The following is a 22,707-nucleotide window of genomic DNA, read 5'->3' as shown; positions in this document are numbered from 1 at the left end:
TTATTTTATTTTATTTTATTTTATTTTATTTTATTTTATTTTATTTTTTCTCTCTCTCTCTGTGATTCACTGTAGTGCTGAATTTGGATTATTAGCAACTGGAAATCTACTTGTACTTTGTCAAATTTAAAAGATCAGATTTTGTTGCAGTTAGATTGTATGCTATCGCCGACATTCTGTAGTGACTTCATTTGGAAGAAAAAAAAAACATACAGATAAGTTAACAACAATGTTTCTTGTGGAGCTTTCCATTTTGAACAGAAATATACTGCATAAATATGCCGTTGCTATGCTATATTCTGAGAGTTGGGGTGATGTGGTAGCAGCAAGCACATATTTCGCTGTAACCTGAGACTATGATAAATGTAGAAGAAATAAAATTGATGAATGCATATGATTTATGAGATTTTACTTATATGTTTTCAAATAATGAAAATATAAAAACTAGCCATTGCTCTTGCATCCTAGCTACAAGACTGAAATTCAAGTTTAACTATTTCCATGGTATTAACTCTTATTTCCTTAGCCATTATATTCTGTATGTTCAGCTTTATAATTTAAAGTGTATAGAAAATATCTATTTTGTTTAATATATATTTTATTTGCGTAGAAAAAAATAACACAGGTTTTATTACTGTGTGTTTCTCCTATTCGTTACTAAGACAAATTCATTTGGATAAACTAAAAAAGGTAATGATGAATCTGCATTAACACTTTGCTTGTATCAACAGTACACATCTGCAGTGAATCTCCCTGTTGTTTCTGTTTACTATATTTAATTTTGTACTGTAGAATGGGATTTGAGTGGACAAAGCTAGACTCCAGTTAGTCAAAATTAAATCAGAATTATGAGATTCATAAATATATTTACTGAGCTCCTAACAGGACCAGACTATTCTTTTTGGTAGTCCAAAGAAAAAATCTAGAACACATAACATGAACACTAGTCCTTCAGCACCAACTATTTCACTCCCCATATTATTGTACTTGCTGATGCAGACTTAGATAATGAAGGAGATCTACTGATGACAAAAGAGAAACACATGATGAGAAGTTGTTGATAATCAAAATCAGTGTAAACATGCTTATAAAATTGTATATTTAGGATTCATTCTTTTAAACGTTCATGACTCAGCTTAAAGATAGCTCTAATTGATATTCAAGTGATGGTTTTGCAGGTCTGTGCTGTTGCAAAAATAATTTTGCTCTTTACATTTGTTTAAAACATATGGTAGAGTAGTAGCTCTATATAAATCATAAGCAATATAGCAAAGAATCAACATTATTTTATCTTCCAGATAAATAGGAATGCCAAGAGAAATACAGCTCTTTTGTATTTAATAGTTCATGTGAAGCTATTCATGTACCAGAAAATACAAATATGCTTTACTCTCTCAGGCTCTCTTTTTCAGGATGCTCCTCTGGGGTATGGTAGTTCAAAACAGTTGGGAATAAGGCAAATTTTGTTTTATTTTGTTTTTAACGTGTATGGTCTGTTAAGTTCTGTATTTCATTGAGTAATTAAAGATTTAATCCAGAATGTTGAAAAAATTAATTTTATCAACCTTAGAAAACCATCTGAGATTATCAATTTTTGAATTCAGTCATTTGACTATTCTAAATTTGGTTTTGAGCTGATATTTTATTCCATTTAATAAAAGAGGAATACTGAGGATTGATCGGCAAGATTCTACCGCATATTCCACATTTTGATGATAAAAAAATAGTGTGTTCCTTTTGTATAGTGATATAGTGTTCTTTGAGCACTGAAAGCCTATTTTATGATGTTTCATAGGGATAAATAGGATATATGTTGCAAAAAGTAAGAATAGTCAATCATAAAGTTCTACCTATATCACAAGAGACCCTTTGGTCTTTCCTGAGTAGAAAGGACTAAACATAATGTCATTTTCCAGGTAACGTGAGAAGATTTTTCTGTGTGAATTCCATGAAGTGTTACCATAGTCATACTATCTCATTTACTCTTCCTATTTCAGTCAATCATGAGAAATTGCACTGAGTACCAGAGGGACATACAATTTTCTTGCTGTGGAGTGCATGAGAAGAACTAAGCCCATTAAATTATTTTCCATCTGAAATATTTCCAAAATATAGAAAATCTGGCACTTGGATACAAATGTAAGGAAGATAATCTATTCAAACATTTCATACTGAGGTATCAAATTATAAATCTCCTGACTTGGCAATCAAGAAACTCACTACTTTATTTTTTCCTGCAGAGGAAGATAGGTACTATGTTAGGAAAGATTTACTTTGCTATACCTTAACAATGAAAAGTTTCCAAATGCAGCTGTGAAAAACAGATGGTAATTTCTAAATTTTCTGTAATTATGGTATAATAGCAATACTAGAAATAAATAGAATATTTAACTTCTTTCTTACACAATTTGCACATACATGTGTGTAGAATAAGCATTTGGAAAAAAGCTTGGCATATTTTATGCTTTTTTTTGTTTGTTTGATTTTTTAGCTTCTTACATACCGTTTATATCAAATCTTAAAAAAAAATCATTTTCTTTGGTGTTTGTAATCTTCATATATATTTAGGCTTTTGTCCTCTCCACACATCTCTTTCCAATAACCACTCTGTTGCTAAAAAAGCAATATACGTTTCACTTTCTTAGAAGTTTTCCTTATTGGAAAGCTTTGCAGTCTTTTGTTAATCCTTATGGCTCTTCTGTTCTTTCTGACAATGAAAAGTACAGGTACAAAAGTGCTTTACTATACTTTCAGCTAAATAGGAAATAAGCAGAGCAAAACTATTATATGATTCAAATTGCATAGTTTAAATTTGTTTCTTTCCTTGGAAGCTCATGTCCACTTCTACACTGTGGATCTTAAAGCCTTACTACGTTTCTCTTTTAGTCTCTCAGCTGAAGTGTTTGTTTCTCTTAAAAAATTTGAAAAACGAAGGTATTATTAAAACTTAAAAAGTTATTTAAGTTCTCTCTTTGACCAACAAATTGAATTGAGCCTGGTAAAAGGAGGGTTTATGAAGGAAGCCAACAGGAATGTTGTTAGTGGTTGATTGTATATGTAAATATGTGTAAACATGTGTATCTGTAAGAAACGCTTGAGACAGCTTATGCTGAAGAATAGCTGATTGGACTGACAGATTTATTCAGTTCAGATTTATCTTAAGACTGAGAGAAATGGCAAAGGTTCTGATTAAACTAAAATTAGTTCGAAAAATCTGTTCCCGAAGGGAAGGTGCAAGAATCCCAGGAACCAAGGTGAAGGAATATGGTATGTTTTTTTCTGAATCCAGAAACTGATATAAACTTGAAGAAGATACTGGAGCACTTGTTAAAGTATTCGTTTAAATTAAGATATAAAAGTCATATGTATAGGTCTTGATTCTCTTTGTTCTGTACTAATTTTGCTATATTCCTGAATATAGGCATACGTTGTTTTAAGTCATGTTAATTCACCACATAGTGATTCCGGAAAAAATGCTTTGTGAGTAGCTCATGTTAGGTGACTTAGTTATTCTTAATATAGATGGGAAATGAGAGGAGCTAGTCAAAGATCCAGTCATACTCCAATTGTGGAGAAGACTAGGACTGCCAAATAGCAGATACAGTTGAAATGGACATAAAGGTAAGTAAAGCTTATTTATAATGGAAAGGAGGATGTTGTATGACAAGGCAATCTGTGATACTTAAAAAGATGTGAATATTTCTTATGAAACACTGTTATGGACAGGAAGAATTTGACCTGAAGAAGCCTGAAACATGAGAAACACAAAGACAAACAAAATAAGACAAGACACAAAATCCATCTTTTCCAGGCTGTTTTTCCAAATTTTACTTCTAGAAACACAAAATGAAATAAATGATTGTTTTTCATATGGGATGGGAAAGGCTGATGGCCCAGCTGCTTTGTTTTGCTTTTAAAATGTCTGCTAGCAGGCAGCAAGAGTATGAGGAATACAGAACAATAAGATGTCCATCCTGATGAGAGATCCTCCTCAGACATTTAAATATTATAGGGTCTGTATCTGCGGACAACATTAAAAAAGATATTTACCTGTGCATTTGTAATAATTGTATCTTCTGTATATTGAGATACAGCAGTTCACTTTCTAATTCTGCCTATTTTGTGCGTGCTTTTTTATAATTCTTAAACTGCAAAGAACAGTTTGGAATATGGTTGTGGACTGTTGCAGGAAGAGCTAATGTTGTGGATCAGATTCAATTCTCCAGAAAATTACTTCATAAGGAAATTAGCATGATGCAGAGGCAACATGCTGCATCTTAACCATCAAGGTCAGAAGTGTTAGGTTTATTACAGTGAAGAAATCTGTAAGCAGTAATACAAATTTTCTTGGAGTTCAGCATTCTTGCATATTTAAATAACCTTTGCTGAAAACAGAACTCGAACAGAACTGAAACAAGCTCAGATGTGCCATCATAGAGAGTAGTGGGATGAAACCAGAGATTTTTTTACTTTATTTTTCCCCATTATTTGTTTGATCTGCTGGACTTACAAGTATAAGCAAAGACGAATGATAAGTTTGAATCTTAATCTGTTCTTGAAATCAAACTACGCTTTTAGTTTCAGTGGTAACAACAGAAATTTTGGTACTAAGTAATATAGATTTTCTTAAACTCTAAATCACTGAGATGCTCTTTAATAATGTTTTATAGAGGACAGCACTATTTTCTGACTAATAATTTGAAAGGTAAAGTAAGAGTTGTTCTGTTCTTCATACTTCTGATGCCATATGTCCCGTTACTCAAAAAAATGCTTTCCTGATGTTTTTCTTTAATCACAGAATCAGAGTCATAAAATAGCTTGGGTTGGAAGGGATCTCAAGGATCTCAACTCCCATGCCGCATACAGGGCCACTAACCTCCATATCTAATATTAGACCAGGTCACCCAGAGCCCCAACCAACTTGGACTTGAACAGTTCCAGGGTCGGGTCATCCACAGCCTCTCTGGGCTACCTGTTTCACCTCACCATTCTCTTGGTAAAGAACTTTACCCTGATATCCAACCTGAATCTTCACTCTTACAACTTAAAACCATTTCCCCTTGTCCAGCCATTATCTATCCTTTTAAGGAGTTCACTCCCCTCCTTTTTATATGTTTAATCTTGAACTAAAAAAAAAAAAAAAACCTCAATCTTTTTAAAGTTTCTTTTTAACCTCAATGGAGAGCTTAAATATCTTTATGGTGGGACTACCAGAACCACATGGAAAATCAGCTTAAGAACAAGAATTTCCACACCTTAGCCCTGCTCACAAAGTACAATACAAAAGTGTAATATGTGTCTGCTTACAGAGTACAGAAAATTTGTTCTTAAAAGAGACAATAGAATTATACTTTGCCAGTAGGTTAATTCCATGTGTGAGTAACTCTTGCCTCTTCTGGAGAAAATTTTGTTCCACTTATTGTTGCTATCAGTCCTGCTGAGCTAAGCTAGATGATGTCAGCAAACAGCATTCTATTACTTCTCAAGTGTCATCTATGAATTTGTTTTTTTGTCTTTTGTTGAGTTACAACTGCACAACCCATCTGTAAACTATGCGACTACATTTTGACAATAAGACCAAGAATTGCAAGACAGCAGGGGTTTTACTTATATGACATTGAGATTTTGGAAAGGGTCCAGAGGAGGGCAACTAAGATGATCAGGGGGCTGGAGCACCTCCCCTATGAGGACAGGCTGAGGGAGTTGGGCTTGTTCAGCCTGGAGAAGAGAAGGCTGCGGGGTGACCTCATTGCAGCCTATCAATACCTGAAGGGAACCTACACCCAGGAGGGGAGTAAACTCTTCAAAAGGGCTGATAACAGCAGGACTAGGGGAAATGGTTTTAAGTTGAAGGAGGGAAGATTTAGGTTGGATGTTAGGGGGAAGTTCTTTACTAGGAGAGTGGTTAGGCCCTGGAACGGGCTGCCCAGGGAGGTTGTGGATGCCCAGTCCTTGGACGTGTTTAAGGCCAGGTTGGACGGGGTCCTGGGCAACCTGATCTGAATGTGTATGTTTGGTGGCCCTGCTAGGCAGAGGGGTTGGAACTACATGATCCTTGGGGTCCCTTCCAACCCGGGTGATTCTGTGATTCTGTGATTCTGTGATGAGAGGCATCATCCATTTCGTGGAATGAAAGTTTGTATTTACAAAACTCAACCAAGTCTGCACTGCAGGCAGCTTACTTGTATCTTGTCCAAAGTATATTTGAAATGCAAATTGCAGAAAGGCATTGTTGGTTTTGTGGTATCAATTTGTAGCAAGTAGCATGTTAGTAGAAAGTCTTTCTAATCTCTTGATTTTTATTTTTTTTTTTTTTCACCCAATAGTAAGATTAGTTTGTTTTATTAATTCTGTTTGTTCTTTGATACTTAACCTTAATTCACTAGATTTGTTATTGAGCTACTATTTTCTTTTATCTTGCAGTACCATTTTTTAGTGTATATATATACATATATTTACATATAGACAGAACACAGCTCTTACTCAACTTGCATGCTTTCTCTGAGAATATTGGAGCAGTTAATAGTGAATTCTGGTTCCTATTATACAACTATTGTTTTTGTCTTTTGAGTATTCCACCTTCTATAAAAGTAGCTGCAGAGAAGATTGAAAGATACTCCATATCTAGTTCTGTCAGTGACTACCAGTGTTTGATCACTTCTGTAGACAACTTGCACTGGAGTTTCTTGTGTATTCTTCACTGAAAACAAATAAAGCAATCTTTTTATGTCCTCTCACTTTACTGATAACATATGATTGGAGGTGAATAGAAAAAAACAAAACAGGAAGAAGCAATACAAAGAATATATGCAGAAAAATTAAAAGCATATCAGGCAGCTAGCCAACCAGTAAATTCCAACAGGGCAGGGGAACTGTGGAACCATTAGGAGGACTTTAGGGCTCACCAGTTAGCAATGTGACGAATAGAGTAAGGCTGCAGAAACACAACGAAGTTTGAAAATGTATATAAATTAGAGAAAGGAAGGGAATACAAATTCAAGCTGTGAACTGCAAGTGAAGTGATTAAGCTGAACTTTCTATTTACTTCAGAATGCTTCATTTTAATTATATTTGAAGCTAATACATCCTTAATCTTCATTAGTTTGACTGATCTGCTTATGACTTTTTGTTTGTGGAAGCTTTTATTTACTTGGATTATTTTCAAAAGCTAGATCTCAATTATTTATAAGTAATATAAGTTTTTACTAAATTACATTTGTGTTTAGACTACAGCTTGCAGATTGTTGAAGAGAAAAAGTATAGAAGAAGCACTATAAGTAAGATTTCTTTCTCATTTCTCAGTTGCTTTTTAAAAATTATTCACTGAATTGAAACAAATGTAACATTTTCTTTCTGAAAGTTATAACATTTTGTCTAAATATCAGTGTGTACTAATGTACAAGGCTCACAATTTTATGAGTAGGGTTATAATTAAATTGTCTTTCTTTAACAATGTAGAAACAGATCCTCAACAAATTGAAATTGCTCTTTCCTTGCAATCAACTGAGCTGTTCTGATTTACAACAATAAAAACACCTTGCAGAACTTCCCTAAGGGGGAATATTTTGGATAGTTTGTTAAATTAAGGTTCTACTGTTTGTTTGTTTATTTTCGTTTTCTTTGGGTGGACCACGCAGAAGGTGTAAGTCAAAAGTTAGAAATGCTTTGAGTATGAAGTTCTGCACACTGCAATTGATGACAGAAGGCCAATCAATCAAACAATCCTATAAAAATACAGAGAGATCAGAATAATAGAATATAGAATTTAATGGAATTGGAATTCTTTTAAAGTGGATGCAAGGGTGCAGCAAAGGAGCTGGAGACTTTCCATCTGCTTTGTATACAAAAATGATTAGATTGTGATCTCTTAGTTCGAGAAGATAGAAGTGAAGCATTATTCTGCCAGGATGAGACATGCAAATTGAATCAATTAAGCTTTGAAAATGCTCAGACAATCTGGTGGAGAAGTTTACATGCTGCATCAAGTGAAACTTAGAGAAGATCAGTCTGGATGCTGGAGACATTTATTATAGAGATTTTAAACTCTAATCTCCAAGAATAATTCATTGTTTTCAGATACCTTTATAGAAAGAAAATAATTAGATAGCATAATAAAGGACTCCTTTAAGACGTACTTGGTGGTACAGAAAAATTAGTAACAATAATCTCAGTTCAAATGACTGGGGCAGATGAGAATAAATTCAGATGATTGATGTTGTTGCAGTTAATAGAATAAATAATGCTAACAGTTCATACACCTTCATGTTGACCGCAGTTCTTTAGATACAGGGAGCATTCTTGTAAGGAACTCACTGCCTGTTCCATTTTTGTTAAACTAGAGTACACTTAAAAGGGAAACAAAGTGCAAATGATCATTAGATAAAAATGGTTTAATTTCGTCAGTGACCAGGTGAGAATTTGAATTATGTACGCAAAGTAAAATCTTGCAGAGTGCTAAAAGATTAGATAATTAAAGGAGTCTTTATGAAAATCAAAAATTTCTTAATATATGTGAAATACTGGAACCCTCAGAAATAGGTTTTTGAAGGAGGACTTTAAACATTTTCTGTAAAATACAGATGGTTTTCCAAATTAAAAACAGTTCTGCACAGTTTGAATTTTAGTGTAGAGACAGCAAGTGCACATGACCAACATAAAAAATAAAAATGATGTACTTCATTTATTCATCAATAGCACATAAATTGATTGTGTTGCCAGCACTGAATGGAAATGACAGAGAAATAGAGCAAGAATCTTTTATGGTGAGAATACAAAGAACAGGCAAATAAATCCTGGGTTGGCATTAGCATTGAATAGGGCAAAATTCATATCCATGGATTTTTTTTTTTAAAAAAGCAATGAGTGAAATTCAGTTTTAATCCATAAATAACTCGCCTTCATTTTAATGTCAAAATATGATTTAAGGGGGAGAAAAAAAACAGTAATGACTGCCTAGGAATTTGTTTAGATTGTCTTTATTGCACACTCCTCACCAAAATAGAAAAAGCATCAGGAGATCACTGCCCTTTACACACAGCTGTTAAAATCCCTATAAGCTGGAAGGTTTTTATATACAATTAACCTAGCATTGTTCATGTAAAGGCAGTTCATTATGGTCTTGAAATACTAATGCATTATCCTTTCCCTCAAGTGTTTTCAGAAAAACAGCATAAAACATGGGCATTAAAAGCATTTATTTCCCAGCCTTAATCCTGTGGAGTGAAAATGCCTATCAAAATATGAATTACTATCTTGAGATCAGCCCTCCTAGGCCTGCAAATTTTAATGGTTAAAAAAAAAAAAATTAAGAAGAAACCAAAACTTTTAAAGTGTTTATTCACAAGGGATCACTTCAAATTATCTGAACAATTTAAAACAGATTTTCAAAGGTCTGTATTTATTGTGCATACCCTACTCCAGCTTGTTCTGAATACTGAACAGCTACAGTGTAAATTTATACAATGAAATCGCTTAAGCTTTCAGTGTTGCTTCTTACAATTAGTTGATGTGATACACACTGCTGTTTATTAAAGTACCCTTTCTTTGCTTGGGGATTAAGGCTGTGGTTCAGAAAGGCGCTTAGGCATATGCTCAGTACCAACTTCCATGAACAATAAGCAAGCCCTGAAATGCATGAGCATAACATCAATGAGGATGCTTTCTTAACCTAGAAAATTATAAAATGCAGACTTAGTTTGATCTTACAAGGTCTTTATTCTTTGGATTAGTTTGAAAAATTAGCTGTTAATTAACTAGCCAGTATATATGAATTGATGGGTGGATATGTATACTGCAAATATCTGAGGTAAAAACAAATAGGATAAGCCACCTTAAATGAAATATATAAGAGTAGAGGAAAAAAAGAAAATTTTACTGCTATTTTTTCATATAAATTATTTACTCACGAAAATTTTACAGTAAAATTTTATATTAAAAATCATATATTATTGCTGTTTCCTTGACCCACTCTCAACTTTGAGCAGATATTACTTTATTCTCTGCATAACTCTCCAGGGACTAGTTACATGTGATGTGGACATCATGTCAAATTCTTAATTTTGCACTTCAAATCTAGGAATGGTCCCACTGATCTCTGTGGGAATACTCACAGAATTTGGTTTGTGGTAATGCTTTGAGAAACATCTAAGTAGTATGAATTATAGCATGTAACAGATGTAATCATATGAAGGACTTTTCTATAGCATTTCAAACTAACTATAAATCTTTCCTAAATACAGCACTAAGAATTGCATTTGTCTAAACTTCTGAAATGTTTGACTGTTCTTATGAAAGGAATATAAATTTAATTTTTGCAAAGCAAAATAAAATAACAGATGCAGTTGCTCTGCCATGTATGTTGTCATCTCTTTGAGTAAAAATAAGTAAGCATATACCAATCTACTATTTCTGCTTTGTTTTAATAATTTCATAAGTTCTACTTGTGCTGTCTGCCGTAGTCCAGCACTTTGTAAGCTTCCACAAACATAATTAGTCAAAGTAATTTCTTTAACTGCTTTACAGCTATCTATTTTACAATTGTATTCTAGCCTGAAAAGGTTTCAATGTTTCCTGTTGACATAGAAGGTAAGATTACAAGTGAAATTTTAGTAGAATTAATTTTTAAGAGCAAATGAAATTTCAAGACTGGATACAATGTAACATCAAACCACTATATCCCACTGCTTTCTCTTACAAAAAAATGAAACTAAGTTTAAAAAAAAAGAGAGAGAGAAAAAAAGTAAAGAAAGGAAAAAGAAGAATAGAAAATAGAAACAAAATCCTGGAGGATTTAAAGCTTGGTACAAATTTCCTTGGAAGCCAGTTTCTATGAAAAAATCATTACTAACCAAAGAGTGCTGCAAGCTATTTTGGATAGTTGAAACAAAGTAATCGCTCTAAACTATAGATCAGTAATTTGATAAAGAAGAGGTAATATGAAAGGTGTTACTTCTTTTCTAAAATAAAGACATTCAGTATAAGTATGTACCTTATCTCAGAAATTACTTTAACAGCAAATGAATTTTTATTTGTATAGTTGGTATTATTGATAAGAATAGTTCAGCAAGAAGAGTGTGTGATTATTTTCCCATTCGGTGCTATTACAGCTAATTCTTTAGACATAGAGATGAAAAAGTAGATCCTTTAATGTGCTCTCATCTTTTGTGATTGAAATGCCAGACCTGAATTATCATGGATAAGTAGAACAATTGATGGAGGCAAAATGACTTGTTGTCCTGTTGTTCTTTCCCTTATTTCTGTTTCTAAGAACAGAAAACAAACAAAAAGCATTCATCTTGCATTAGAGTGGATATATAAATTCTACCATTACTGTCTTCTTCCCGCTCTACTTGCTTCCTGTACCACAGTTTTGAAGTGCATTCATGTCTATTCTGGTCCCTAATAAATAAATAAATAAATAAAATCCAAGACTTTAAAATCATGAATTTTCTTATAATGTGCAATGCTATAAAAAAATTTTGACATTATTCACTCTCTCCTTCTATCTGTATATATTTATATATAGATACATGTGTTTATAAACATATTTATTTCTTTTAAAGAAAGTGTGTACCCAATAGTTCTTTATATATATTAATGTGTCAGTAGGAATTGTTTGATGTATAATGGAGAAGTAATTTGAGAAGAATAGTGAGTGAAGTTTCTTGAAAGCTATTTTTGTAAGCTGCTACACATGCATAAACCTTTTCAAGCTCATGGACATCTGCTAACCCAGAGATATTCTTCTGTGAAGTATGCTAGGGTCTTTGATATCCATTTGTCATGTTGCATTTTTTAAGCCTGTTCACTTTCATAAAAGATACATGACGAGTAAAGGAAGAGATCATCCTCACACAATTTTATTATTCTGCTGAAAGAGAGTGACTTTAGGAGAATTTTGTCTTATAGCTTCAGTGATTCTTGCTAACAAAATAATTCAAATCACTGAACCAGTAAATATGTTGGTTTAGTAGGTAATAGTAAATAGTATGGTGCAGTATGGATCATATAAAAATACTAGTGATATGTGTGGAGGAGAATTTATTCTCTCTCCTGATTGTAAGTAAATGTGGAGTCTCATATACAACTAGTAAGAACAGTCTTTCAGGATTTTGTAAAAAGAATTTTACTCCAGTTGTATTTTGACATGACTTAATTGCTCTAGATTCCCACATAAATGAGTTTTGAGACTGATTTCTTTAATCAAAAATCAATGCAGGCCAAAAAGGAAGAAGTTTTTATATGGTAAGTCAGAGAGCAAATTCACTACTCTATATCTTGTTTTGTACTCAAAATAAAAATACCGAGGAATAAATTTTTAGGGACTGACCACGGTTTGAAAGAATTGCAGCATGCATATTTTTTGCATAGGACAGGCCTAGTTCAGAGTGCTCTGTCTTACCCATTCTAAATTCTAACAGACGTATTTTGATAAACTTCAAATATGACTGTGTGTGAGGGGAAAAAAAAGGCCTGCTTTCCATTCTACTGAATGTGTTATGTTGCCTGCAGGCTCTTGGTGGTGCTACAATACAGTAATGTTGTGCCTCCCCCCAAGCTGATTCTATGCAATTAGTATGTGATGATGCACAGTATACAGATGAGTTTTAGCTCCTGAAGCTACCAGTCTTTTAAGAATGGGAATGACAAATAGTCATTTTAGAGACTGACATGCCATGACTGCCCATTAAAACTCCTCAAGAATACTCAGCTTGGCTATGTATGTTCCATCTACAGCAGCAACTGCTTCTGAGTTCTTCCTGTAGCTATGCTGATCTTAATGGGTGGCTGCACAAGTCCCTGTTGCTACAGGGCATTTTGTGCTCTTATAAAAATTGGGAGTGGTATGGGTAGACACAGACTTATGAGTATTTCAGTGTCTGCAGATGTAGGAAAAGACACAGTAAGAATATGCATGTGTATGAGCATATGTGTATATATGCATACATGCACATTATGTTTCTGTATGTACGTGATCACTATTTGTCTTTATGAGGAGTTGTCACAGAAGTGCACAGAAAGAAGGAACACTGTGGATGCAATTGGATATTATTGAATGAAAAATGTCAAAAATGTGATATGATTGATCTTAGCACATCCAGTTTTCAGTATTTCCTATTAATTATTCAGTTCACTAGTCCTTAGATGACAGTGCCTCTTACTCCTAAGGAATTATTCCATCTAAACTTTATTGTTCACTTAGAAGCCTAGGGGGTTTACTTAGCAACTAACTGGAATGTTACAAAGTATAAATTTTAGACTTTTGGTCACTTCTATTTTGAATTTTGTTTGAATAACAATCAAGGGCTTAAAAAACTTCGCTGTTCTCTTTCCTGCATCACCTTCCTTTTTCAAAGGGTTGACAAAATTAACATTCATTTTATTTTCTGTGGCTGAGTCATTACTTATTCTCCTCCTGGAGAACTACCAGTCAATGGGGAGTATAAGGACTACATACTACTTACTGAACTCTCCCATGAATGTGGCTGAATCTTTGACTGAAGAAATAGCATAGATAAAGAAAGGGACAGTGAAGTTTAACTGTTTATTCTAATTTTAATCACAGGAGAAGATGTCTGAGGAAAATCATAAAATTCATATTTCTTTAATTTCTTAGAGTGCTATTAATATTGAGTAAAGTAACAACTGACAAGATTCGTGTTACCAGTGATTTTGAGTTCTGTTGCATTACACAGAGCATGAAAAGTAAATGCTGGTAATACTATACAGCTTTACTCTCAAATACTGTTCTTGTTTAACACTTTCCAATCACTTGATCAGTTCTATTTCCAATCAGTTCTATTTATTACTTTGTGATTTTTTTTCTTTTGTACTTTAAGATTTATTTCCATACTTTTTCATTCCATTTCAAATTGTCTGTGTTCTTCTGTCCTCCTTTTCATGCTCCATCTTCTCTACCCCAACACATTCCTTTTGAAGGCTATCCTGTCTGTTAGCCACTCTGCTTCATTCCTGGTCTCAGAACTGCCAACATTTTTATCCTTGTTTGATTGTTCTTAAATCTACATTTCCTCCCTTCCATCTTTATCCTTTTTTATTTATTTTCTCTCCTGTCCAGTGCTTAATTAATCAGTCATCTGTGAATATATAAAAGATAAAACATTATACTTACTGGCTATATTACACCCTATTGAATATGAAGATCTCTGAGGCCCAAAAACAAGGACATGAAATTTGTTTGCAAGAAGGACAAAGAGGTGTGGGGTGTCACAGCCGGTACTCCAAACTGGAATACAAGCTTGAATGTGAAATGCATTTCACATACTGAACACAAAATGCACTTATGGGCTATTTAATCTTTCAATATCCAGTTACTTTTGGGTGCTTTTGGATAAGTATGTATTAGCTGGTGGTCATTCTTAGGTCTCTAGTGTTAGCAGTTGCAAGGTAAAAGGTTTTTGGAGACAGTCTGATTTTGCGCAGCCTATAAGGATGAGGCTGGAAGAGTTCTCAGGAATGTCTTGGACCTCAGTCATTTCAAAAGCTTTTGGGTCTTCAGTCTGTTCTGGGCACCCTAGATGAAATTCTGTGGGTTTTAGTTCAACACAGAGAAAAAATCTTGCCTATGTTAACAGGGTTTTGAGTAAGAATGCTACAAGCTCCAGTCTACAGCATGGGACCTTGCTGTGTTCCCACGTCTATTTTTGCTTCTGCCTGATGAGAAAAATGTCTGGAGGCAACAAAACAGTACATGGAGTTGCTACTATATCAAAGTGGAAAACTGTACCACTATGGTACTGTTGTCTCTGTCAGTTCCCTACCATATTGCTAACACTGCTGGGACAAGGAAATTCTGGCAGCATTACAAATTTATACCCCAAATTCCTTACATTTAATTTTCCTTTAATTACAAATGTAAGGAGTTTTGGATATAAACAGTTATGTTTACTTGATCTCTTGTCCTCAGTATAATCTGTTGAGCTGAAAAAAAACAGAATTTAGATGAACATATTTCTTTTTGAGTCCAGGATTGTGCTATAGCTTTATACAAATTAATTAAACCAAAAGAAAACAAAAATTGATCAGGAACTTCTTTCTCACTTTCTCAGTGCTTCTTGGTGGGGGAAAAAAAAAAAAAAAAAAGAGCCTGCTGAACAGTACTTTCACTGCTGCCTAGGTATGAATTTAATCATGAATCACAAGGTTTTTCTGACATCAATAATGTTGAAAATCTGTTTCTGTCCCACATGATGTTTGCAACAAGACCCATAAGGAAATACAAAAAGATGTCTAAAGCCATTCATAATGAAATATGGTTATAGTTTACAAAAGTGAGAGCTTCATAATTATCTCTGAAAATAGCAATAATATCAATAACTAATGTTTGTGATACTCTTACACATTTTAGAAATTTGGTGTGTGTGCAGACTGGATTTTAGTTTAATGTTTACTCCGATGACTGTGCTACACTTTAAATATTAATATTTAGATGTTATCACAATTCAAAATACTATTATTGACAGTGATAATCCAAGAGGAAAAGGGATTTCAAAGACCTTGTAGTTGCAACTAAAGTAAATATTAAATCCAAGAAGAGAAGTTTTAAAAACTTTGTTGATGCAATGAACAAGACTTAAAAGAAAAGGCCAAGTGAAGTCTTTGTTTGCAATTACCTACCTTTCCTTTATCTTGCAATTACAAGTTTGACCTGGTCACAGATTCCTTTTCTAAGTATCCCCAAAATGTAGCATAGGCATATTCTATACAGAGGCAAGAGTGCCTTTCCTTCACAGTCAATTCTCCATTGTTTTGTGATAGTTAGAAATAGTAAGTTTTCTGTTGTTATGTCATAATAAGTTACAAAACAGACAAGACAATTGTTTCTGCCTCAATGTTCTTTCTTCATTTTGTCTTTTTTCTTCTTCCTTGTTTTTCTATACTTTTAGATAGAAGGCAGGAATAAGGATGTATAAGTTATTCCTTTCCCCTCTTTCTAGCTACTTTCATATGAAGAAAGGAAAGGGTGCAGGCAAGGCAACTCTATCTTGAAAAAAAAAATCAGTTGTTCTGAAGACATATGCATGTTTCTTCTTGTGTCAAGAATCTATGGAGCTGGACTGCACTGAACATGTTGTGTTTTCTCTGTCTGTTTTTACACTGTCACCATTACTCAGGGATCCTGCTGCTACTGAAAACCCATCAACTCTTTATGTTCTATCTGAGCTTTTCTTCTTCATGGCCCCATACCCGAATGTGTAGATTTTGCACTAAAATGTTAGCCATGCTGCCACAGTTAGGAACATCAACAAAATTAGAACTTGGAGGAAGACAAAAGCATATGAATTTTGCACCTGCTTTAAGGGGGCACGAAGTGAAAATCGGAGTATTAACAAACCTCTCATTCAGAACTCGGATAAGTGGTGGCCAGATAAGTTGCTTTTAATTTAGTGCAGTACCTCTGTTTACTGATTTAAAAAAAAAAATAAATCCTTCTTTATTGAAAATAATGCTTTAACATACTTTAACAGAATGTGATGTAAAGATCTGTACATCTGTACATCTGTGATGTAAAGATCTGTAACAGAATGTGATGTAAAGAACTGATGATAATCAGTTACTACCTGAGCAAATGGGAAATGCTGAAGCTACTGTTCTTCTTTTTCTCTACTATGCGTAAGTCTTGGTGCATCTTTGAGGATTTACAGTTCTAATCTCTCCTCTGAAAGTCTCTTTTCTTTTGTAATCCTGCTAGAATGTATTTAGATCAAGACGCCCTGAGTAGGAAGGTGAAAGGGAGCCTGTGCAGACCTACAGCTTGAGATCCAGATGCGAGTGCTAAAGTCTGGTGTGCTGATGGATGAGGCTTCACCCTCATGAGAGAGAACTAATGTTACTCTCTGCAAGCTGAGATGTAGATTCAGTTCCCATCTCTGCCTGAAGAATCTACTTGCACATCTCTAATATTCAAACATCTGCTCTACCTGATAAACAGCTGAGTATGCTGATATCATCTGCTCTTTCTCTCATCTAACATATCCTTAGCTATGCCATAAAATGAGGAATTATTTTTACAGGGAGAATGGGGAAGTCTCAGCCATCACAGAAAGACCAATGCTCTGTCAGAATATGAAATACGGAATAAAACTGAATCTCTTCAGGGAGATTATAACATTGAATCTTTGTACCTCGTAGCTTCTGTTCTTGAGTTATATGATGCTGTGTAAGTCAAGGGATAACCTTGAAGTACAACATAGGGGAAAAAAAGAAACACAAGCTGAACAGATTCTTACTTGCATACACCTCTGTTCCGATATAAAAAAGATGGGTACTTCCAGTCAAATCTGAAAAACTAGCAAGAGCTACTGCTGCCAGATTTGTAAGATAAACAGGGGTATAGTTTATTGAGTTAACTCAATATTATGGCTGAGGAATAAGCATTTCTGTGGATGTTCAAAGAAACAGGGTGCGAAATATATCTTCTCTTGATCTGCTCAGTGTCAGCATTGACTGATCTTGAGTGTACTGAGAAACAAGAATTTAAAGATTTGAGAAACTGCACCAAAGCATTCCCAGACTTATTCATGTATCTCAGGAGTTACATAGCAGTCAAATGAGGATAAGCTATATTTTGAAATAATGTACCCTAATCCAGTTGAGGCACCCTAGTTCTGTTTTCTTGATCCAGTCCAAAGCTCAGATTTATTTTCTATCTTAAAACTGAAGTGGAGTATCCTGCAATTGCAAAACTATGAGATACATTAACAGTGTAAGAAATTTTTCATCCATCTGAAAAATTCAAAATTGGTCACCAATTCTTCCCTTCTGATATAGGAATAGCCTATAAAAAAGCTGTGCAAAGTTATGCTCAATATAGCAATTTTCTGCAAGTGTACTTTGGAAGTAATTAATCTCAGTGATAATTCCAGCTGAGAGGAAGAAAAATAAAAATAAATAAATAAATAAAAAGGACATTGTAATGATCATGATAGTAAATGTAATACTAAACTCACCATATTGAGGAAGAGCAAGTAAAATCATAAAAGGAACAAAGAATGTTGTCTTCACTTATTTTCAAATATAGCTAGCTTTTTAGCTAGCTAAAAAGTAGCAAGGGGCATGTGTAACACTTTGACATGATATTATGTTGCTAATACAAGTCTGAGAAAAAAGAGGTTTTTGTAAGTCTGGATTCTGTAACAGGAAAGTGTGACTCAGTGGAGAAAAAGGAGCTACAAAAAATATGGAATCTTTGTGACTTAAAAGAACTCGCAGAATGAGGAAGAAAGCTTCTTTCTGTAAACCTGTTTTACTTTTCCAGTGGGAGACATATTTTGACCCAATGGGATACCTTTCTTCTGAGTCTGCTTCAAGTTTTCCAGGGAAAATACACTTGGCATTTGATGCTGTTGTTCAGACAGCATTAGGACATTTCTTAGTCTCTCTCGTTCTCTGTATTATCCTTAAGTTAGATGGCAATGAAGAATATATGGAAGTACAGTTATTGTTCTACTACATAGTAGTGAGAAACCAAACCATTGGCCAATCCATTCTCTTCATTTGAAATATTTTAGTGAACTGTACAGTAAACAATGGGGAAAAGAGTATGTAATATCCCATACAGACATAGGAGCAAACACTAACATCAAGTTTATAGTGACATATATTTGAAGCCACAAGCTTTAGTAAGGCAATTGACAAAAACCAATAATTACACTTAAGTGAGAGTAAAGGTATGTAATGTGTGTAAAGGTTTGTATGTGTGTGGTTGTGTAAAATTCCAATACAAGATACCTATAAGACAATATAAAATGCATTTGAAAATGTTTATAGAAGAGAGTGAAATCATTTTGCTCAAAAGAGCAAGCTGACAGATTCAAATGGTCCCTCTTGGGCTGTGTGCAATAAACATTCAGCTTATCTTTCCAAGAACAATAAAATTTCATGTACTACTGCTTGACATAATTATTTTTACATATCTCCATGCCACTGACTCTCTTGGAAGTTAATCTCATCTCTCATCAATTTTTCACCAGCTTCACTCTGATGTTGATAAAGGAGATGGTTCCATCAAATACATCTTGTCAGGCGAAGGGGCAAGCTCCATTTTCATTATTGATGAGAACACAGGGGATATTCACGCTACAAAGAGGCTGGATCGAGAAGAGCAGGCCTACTACACGCTCCGAGCACAAGCACTAGATAGGCTGACTAATAAACCCGTGGAACCAGAATCTGAGTTCGTCATTAAGATTCAGGACATCAATGACAATGAGCCAAAATTTCTGGATGGTCCTTACACTGCTGGAGTTCCTGAGATGTCTCCTGTGGGTAAGTGCAAAATAGACTGTTGGTGTTGTGGGAAACTTTTTACTACTGCCTTTTAAAAATTTCATTATTTTTTACTGTGTCACACTAAGATATTTAATTATTTATGAGCCACCTGCAACAGTTAGATATTTCAAGACTTAACTGGAAATAACATGCTAGATTAAGTATTTATTCCTTTCAAAATTTTGTGAAACTCAAATAGCTATGTAGGAACACAGCTAAGCATTTTATGATGTATTTCTCATTCCAGTGCCCAGAGACTTTGTTATATATTTCTCGTTAACAATAATAAATTTCACACCTACAGTATGGTATTCAGAGATGATAATATATCATTTTATTCAGATTAAGTTTGTTCTTAACAAACTCTTCAAATTCCTGCTGCTACATAACATTTTTTGTAAGTTTTGGGTATATTCTTAACAGTTAGTTTACTGTGAATCTTTCCCAGTGTTGATATCTAGCTCTCTGCAAAGAATATACAAGTGGAAAACACTGGGGTACAGATGAAGATGGTTGATAAAATTCCAATGGATTCATAGAAAAATGGCTGGTAGAAGCTTCAAACCCTCTCAGAAGCTTTTATTCCTAAATTCAAATTAGGGAAGAATTTCAACATTAAGTCCACCATCTCTTCAATTTTAAAGAGAGCAAATGGTTATTTGTTGGCAGGTGCTAGTGTTCCATCAAAAGATGTCTGATTCAGGCCAGATAAGATACATTTTGATGAGTTTTAGTTTAATTTGAAATTATAAATAAGTTTATGACATTAAAAAGCATGAAAATTTTCACTATGTCAGTGGAAATATGTGTATGGGAACTCAGGTTCTTAATCCCCAGTTTAAGAAAGTTTTATGGTGATTGCAATCAGGAATGTATTTGACTGATTTTAGACCATATACAAACTTGATATTCTTAGGTAAGACTGAATTTGCTATGGTGTTCTCAACTCAATTTCTTGTATTTTTGCATACTAAACAATGCCTCTATATTAGAGCTAGAGAGCCAAAAATGACCTTTCCTGCCAGTGCACTGTGCAGCAATCATTACATTTTACATCTGAATCTCACTTTAGGAGCCAATAGAATATAAGTAAAACAGTGCTAATTAGTTTTCTATTTATTTCCATTATTGAACAGTGAACATTTGATGCTTTCTCTCATTTAATACTTGATAGTTAGTGTTACTGAAACACAGTGTGAATGTCTGAAGAAGCAGGGGTGGTCTTGGAAAGAAGGGTAGACACCACATTTTTTGAGAAAGATTAGGAATGAAGTGCAGTTTTGATATATTCCTGAGAAATTCCTTCAGCACTTGGGAAAAATAATTGGATAATAAAAAATTAAAACATAAATATTCAGCATTTTAAGAATATGTTGTAAATATTAATTTGTTTTATTTTAGGATTTGATTAACTGAGCTATAGAATACATAAATAATTAGTATTTTACAGCTTTGTTTAGTTCTCTAAGGAATAATATTTCTACGTATCCTTCCTGGATTAGTTAACTCTCTCCTGTACACATATAGTGACATATGAAAAACTCCTATAAATATCTGAGGTTTACCTACACGCACAAATCTGTGCTGTAACGTGTAGTTTGCATTGGAGAAAATAAGGACTGTTTTAAAGGGAGCTAGTTTTGCACATTTTGCCAAATCTGTACTGTATAAATGACTGAAAGAAAGTCTGTCTCATGTGGACTGCATTATCAAATATATATTCAGCTTAGGTGGAACACTGCAAAATTACTGCTAACTGTAAGTGATGAAACTGCAGATGAAACTGCCCTTAGTCAACACAGATTTTGACAGTGCATGTCTAAATCTGTGTTGACCAAGGGCATTTTCATCTGACCAAACTTTGTGACTCTACAATTTAAACAACTTCACTGTTTGTATCACACAACTACTGATTTCTAAATTAGGGATTACTGTGAAGTTCTTGTGAGGCACTTGTCTTACATAGTCACATAGATTCATAGTTTATTCATATAATACAATTTTTAATTAATCAGCTACAGCATTCATGCAATTTTAAGGAGAAATTATCTTTTATTTAATATGAAATTATAGCATCCACAAGGATTTTTAATTGGATATTAAACAAAATGAAAGAGATCACAGGATTATGAACCCAAATTAACCATAAAGATTGGAGAATCATAACCTTTAACCAAAAGGGCAGTTATGGAAGTAAAATGATTCTGTATTACATTTCACAAATATTTTAGGATATTATCTAGGGCTAATTGAGGTCAATCTTTTTTATTATTTGAAATGACTTCAGGTCAGGTTAAAATTATGTTTGGGTCAGGTCCAACTATACTGATTATCCAGAAAAGAGTAAATACCTTTTTACAGTACATAGCAAGAACCTAAAAGATACAACTTTTCTGAAGATCTTTGTGGATTTTTTAAAATTCCTTTTACTTAAAAAATCTGACAGCATTATATTTCAAACAAACAAACAAAAAAAAAAGTTGCAAATTATACTTAAAAGGGGAGAGTCCTTGTTATGTTACACACAAAAATAGCTGATGTGAGACACACACGTTTGTCTTGATAATAACTAGAAATAAAAATTCAACACCAAACATAGCTTTGTCTTTTTTAATTTTCAAGACTCTCCACACATATGAGCTTTACTTATTTCTCAACAAGAGAAATACTGTCTTTCTTGCTAAATTTATTATACTCGATAGAGATGGATTGAAATACTTAATATATATTTAAAACAAAGAAAAAAAGGAAAGATAAGGAAGGGAAAGAAAAGAGAAAACCTCTACATCATACTAAGTCTTTGGTACCAGTGTCCAGTTGAGACTGTTGCTCTACATTCAGAAACATCTGTTTCAGTTTTTCTGACGTTGGGCTTTATCTGTGAGTAAAGGAAGACTAAAAAGGCTGTGGGAAAGGGGAGGAAGGATTGAGCATAAAGCCTGCCTCAAAATCCATTATCCCCTGTTTTGTGCTTCTTGAGTGGAAATGCTTTATAGGTATAATTGCTTGAGATCTGAATGAATGCCAGAAGCTGAAGCAAGAAATGCCACACAGTGTAGATTAAAACATGGCTGGACAATTGCATATAGATATTAAGGAAATATTATGGATACTTTCATAGTAATGGTGTTTAATACTTCTAGTAGTAGCTGATATCACTCAAAAATGTGGCGACAACATAGAAGTGTTTTGAGCACCATACATCATTAACTTCTATTAGTCAATGTCTTTACTAACTGGCTGTATTTAAAGGCTTATATTTAATTTTTTAATGTGGTTACATTATTCAACTTTATAATTCAATTGTAAGGGAGTGCATAATTTCAAAAATTAGCATTTCAAAAACCTGGCAAGCTAATTTTCCCTTAAATGTTAAAAACTGAAGTTACATACATTTCTTATACAGACCTATTTAAA

At 33.8% G+C, this 22,707-nt stretch overlaps 1 protein-coding gene across 1 annotated transcript in view; it reads left to right on the top strand.

The window, feature by feature from the left end:
• LOC122179313 (cadherin-7) overlaps positions 1–22,707 on the top strand; it is an 80,668-nt gene that overhangs the window by 17,885 nt on the left and 40,076 nt on the right. The window contains exon 3 of the mRNA XM_042870091.1: positions 18,993–19,287. Within this exon, the coding sequence (XP_042726025.1) occupies positions 18,993–19,287 (295 nt within the window). The remainder of the gene's footprint in view (positions 1–18,992; positions 19,288–22,707) is intronic.

This window comes from Lagopus leucura, unplaced genomic scaffold (genome assembly GCF_019238085.1).
Source record: "Lagopus leucura isolate 7727_CA_CO unplaced genomic scaffold, USGS_WTPT01 Super-Scaffold_100002, whole genome shotgun sequence".
Lineage (NCBI taxonomy): Eukaryota > Metazoa > Chordata > Aves > Galliformes > Phasianidae > Lagopus > Lagopus leucura.
The sequence above is the reverse complement of the archived record's forward strand: the minus strand, read 5'-3'. Positions and strand labels throughout refer to the sequence as shown.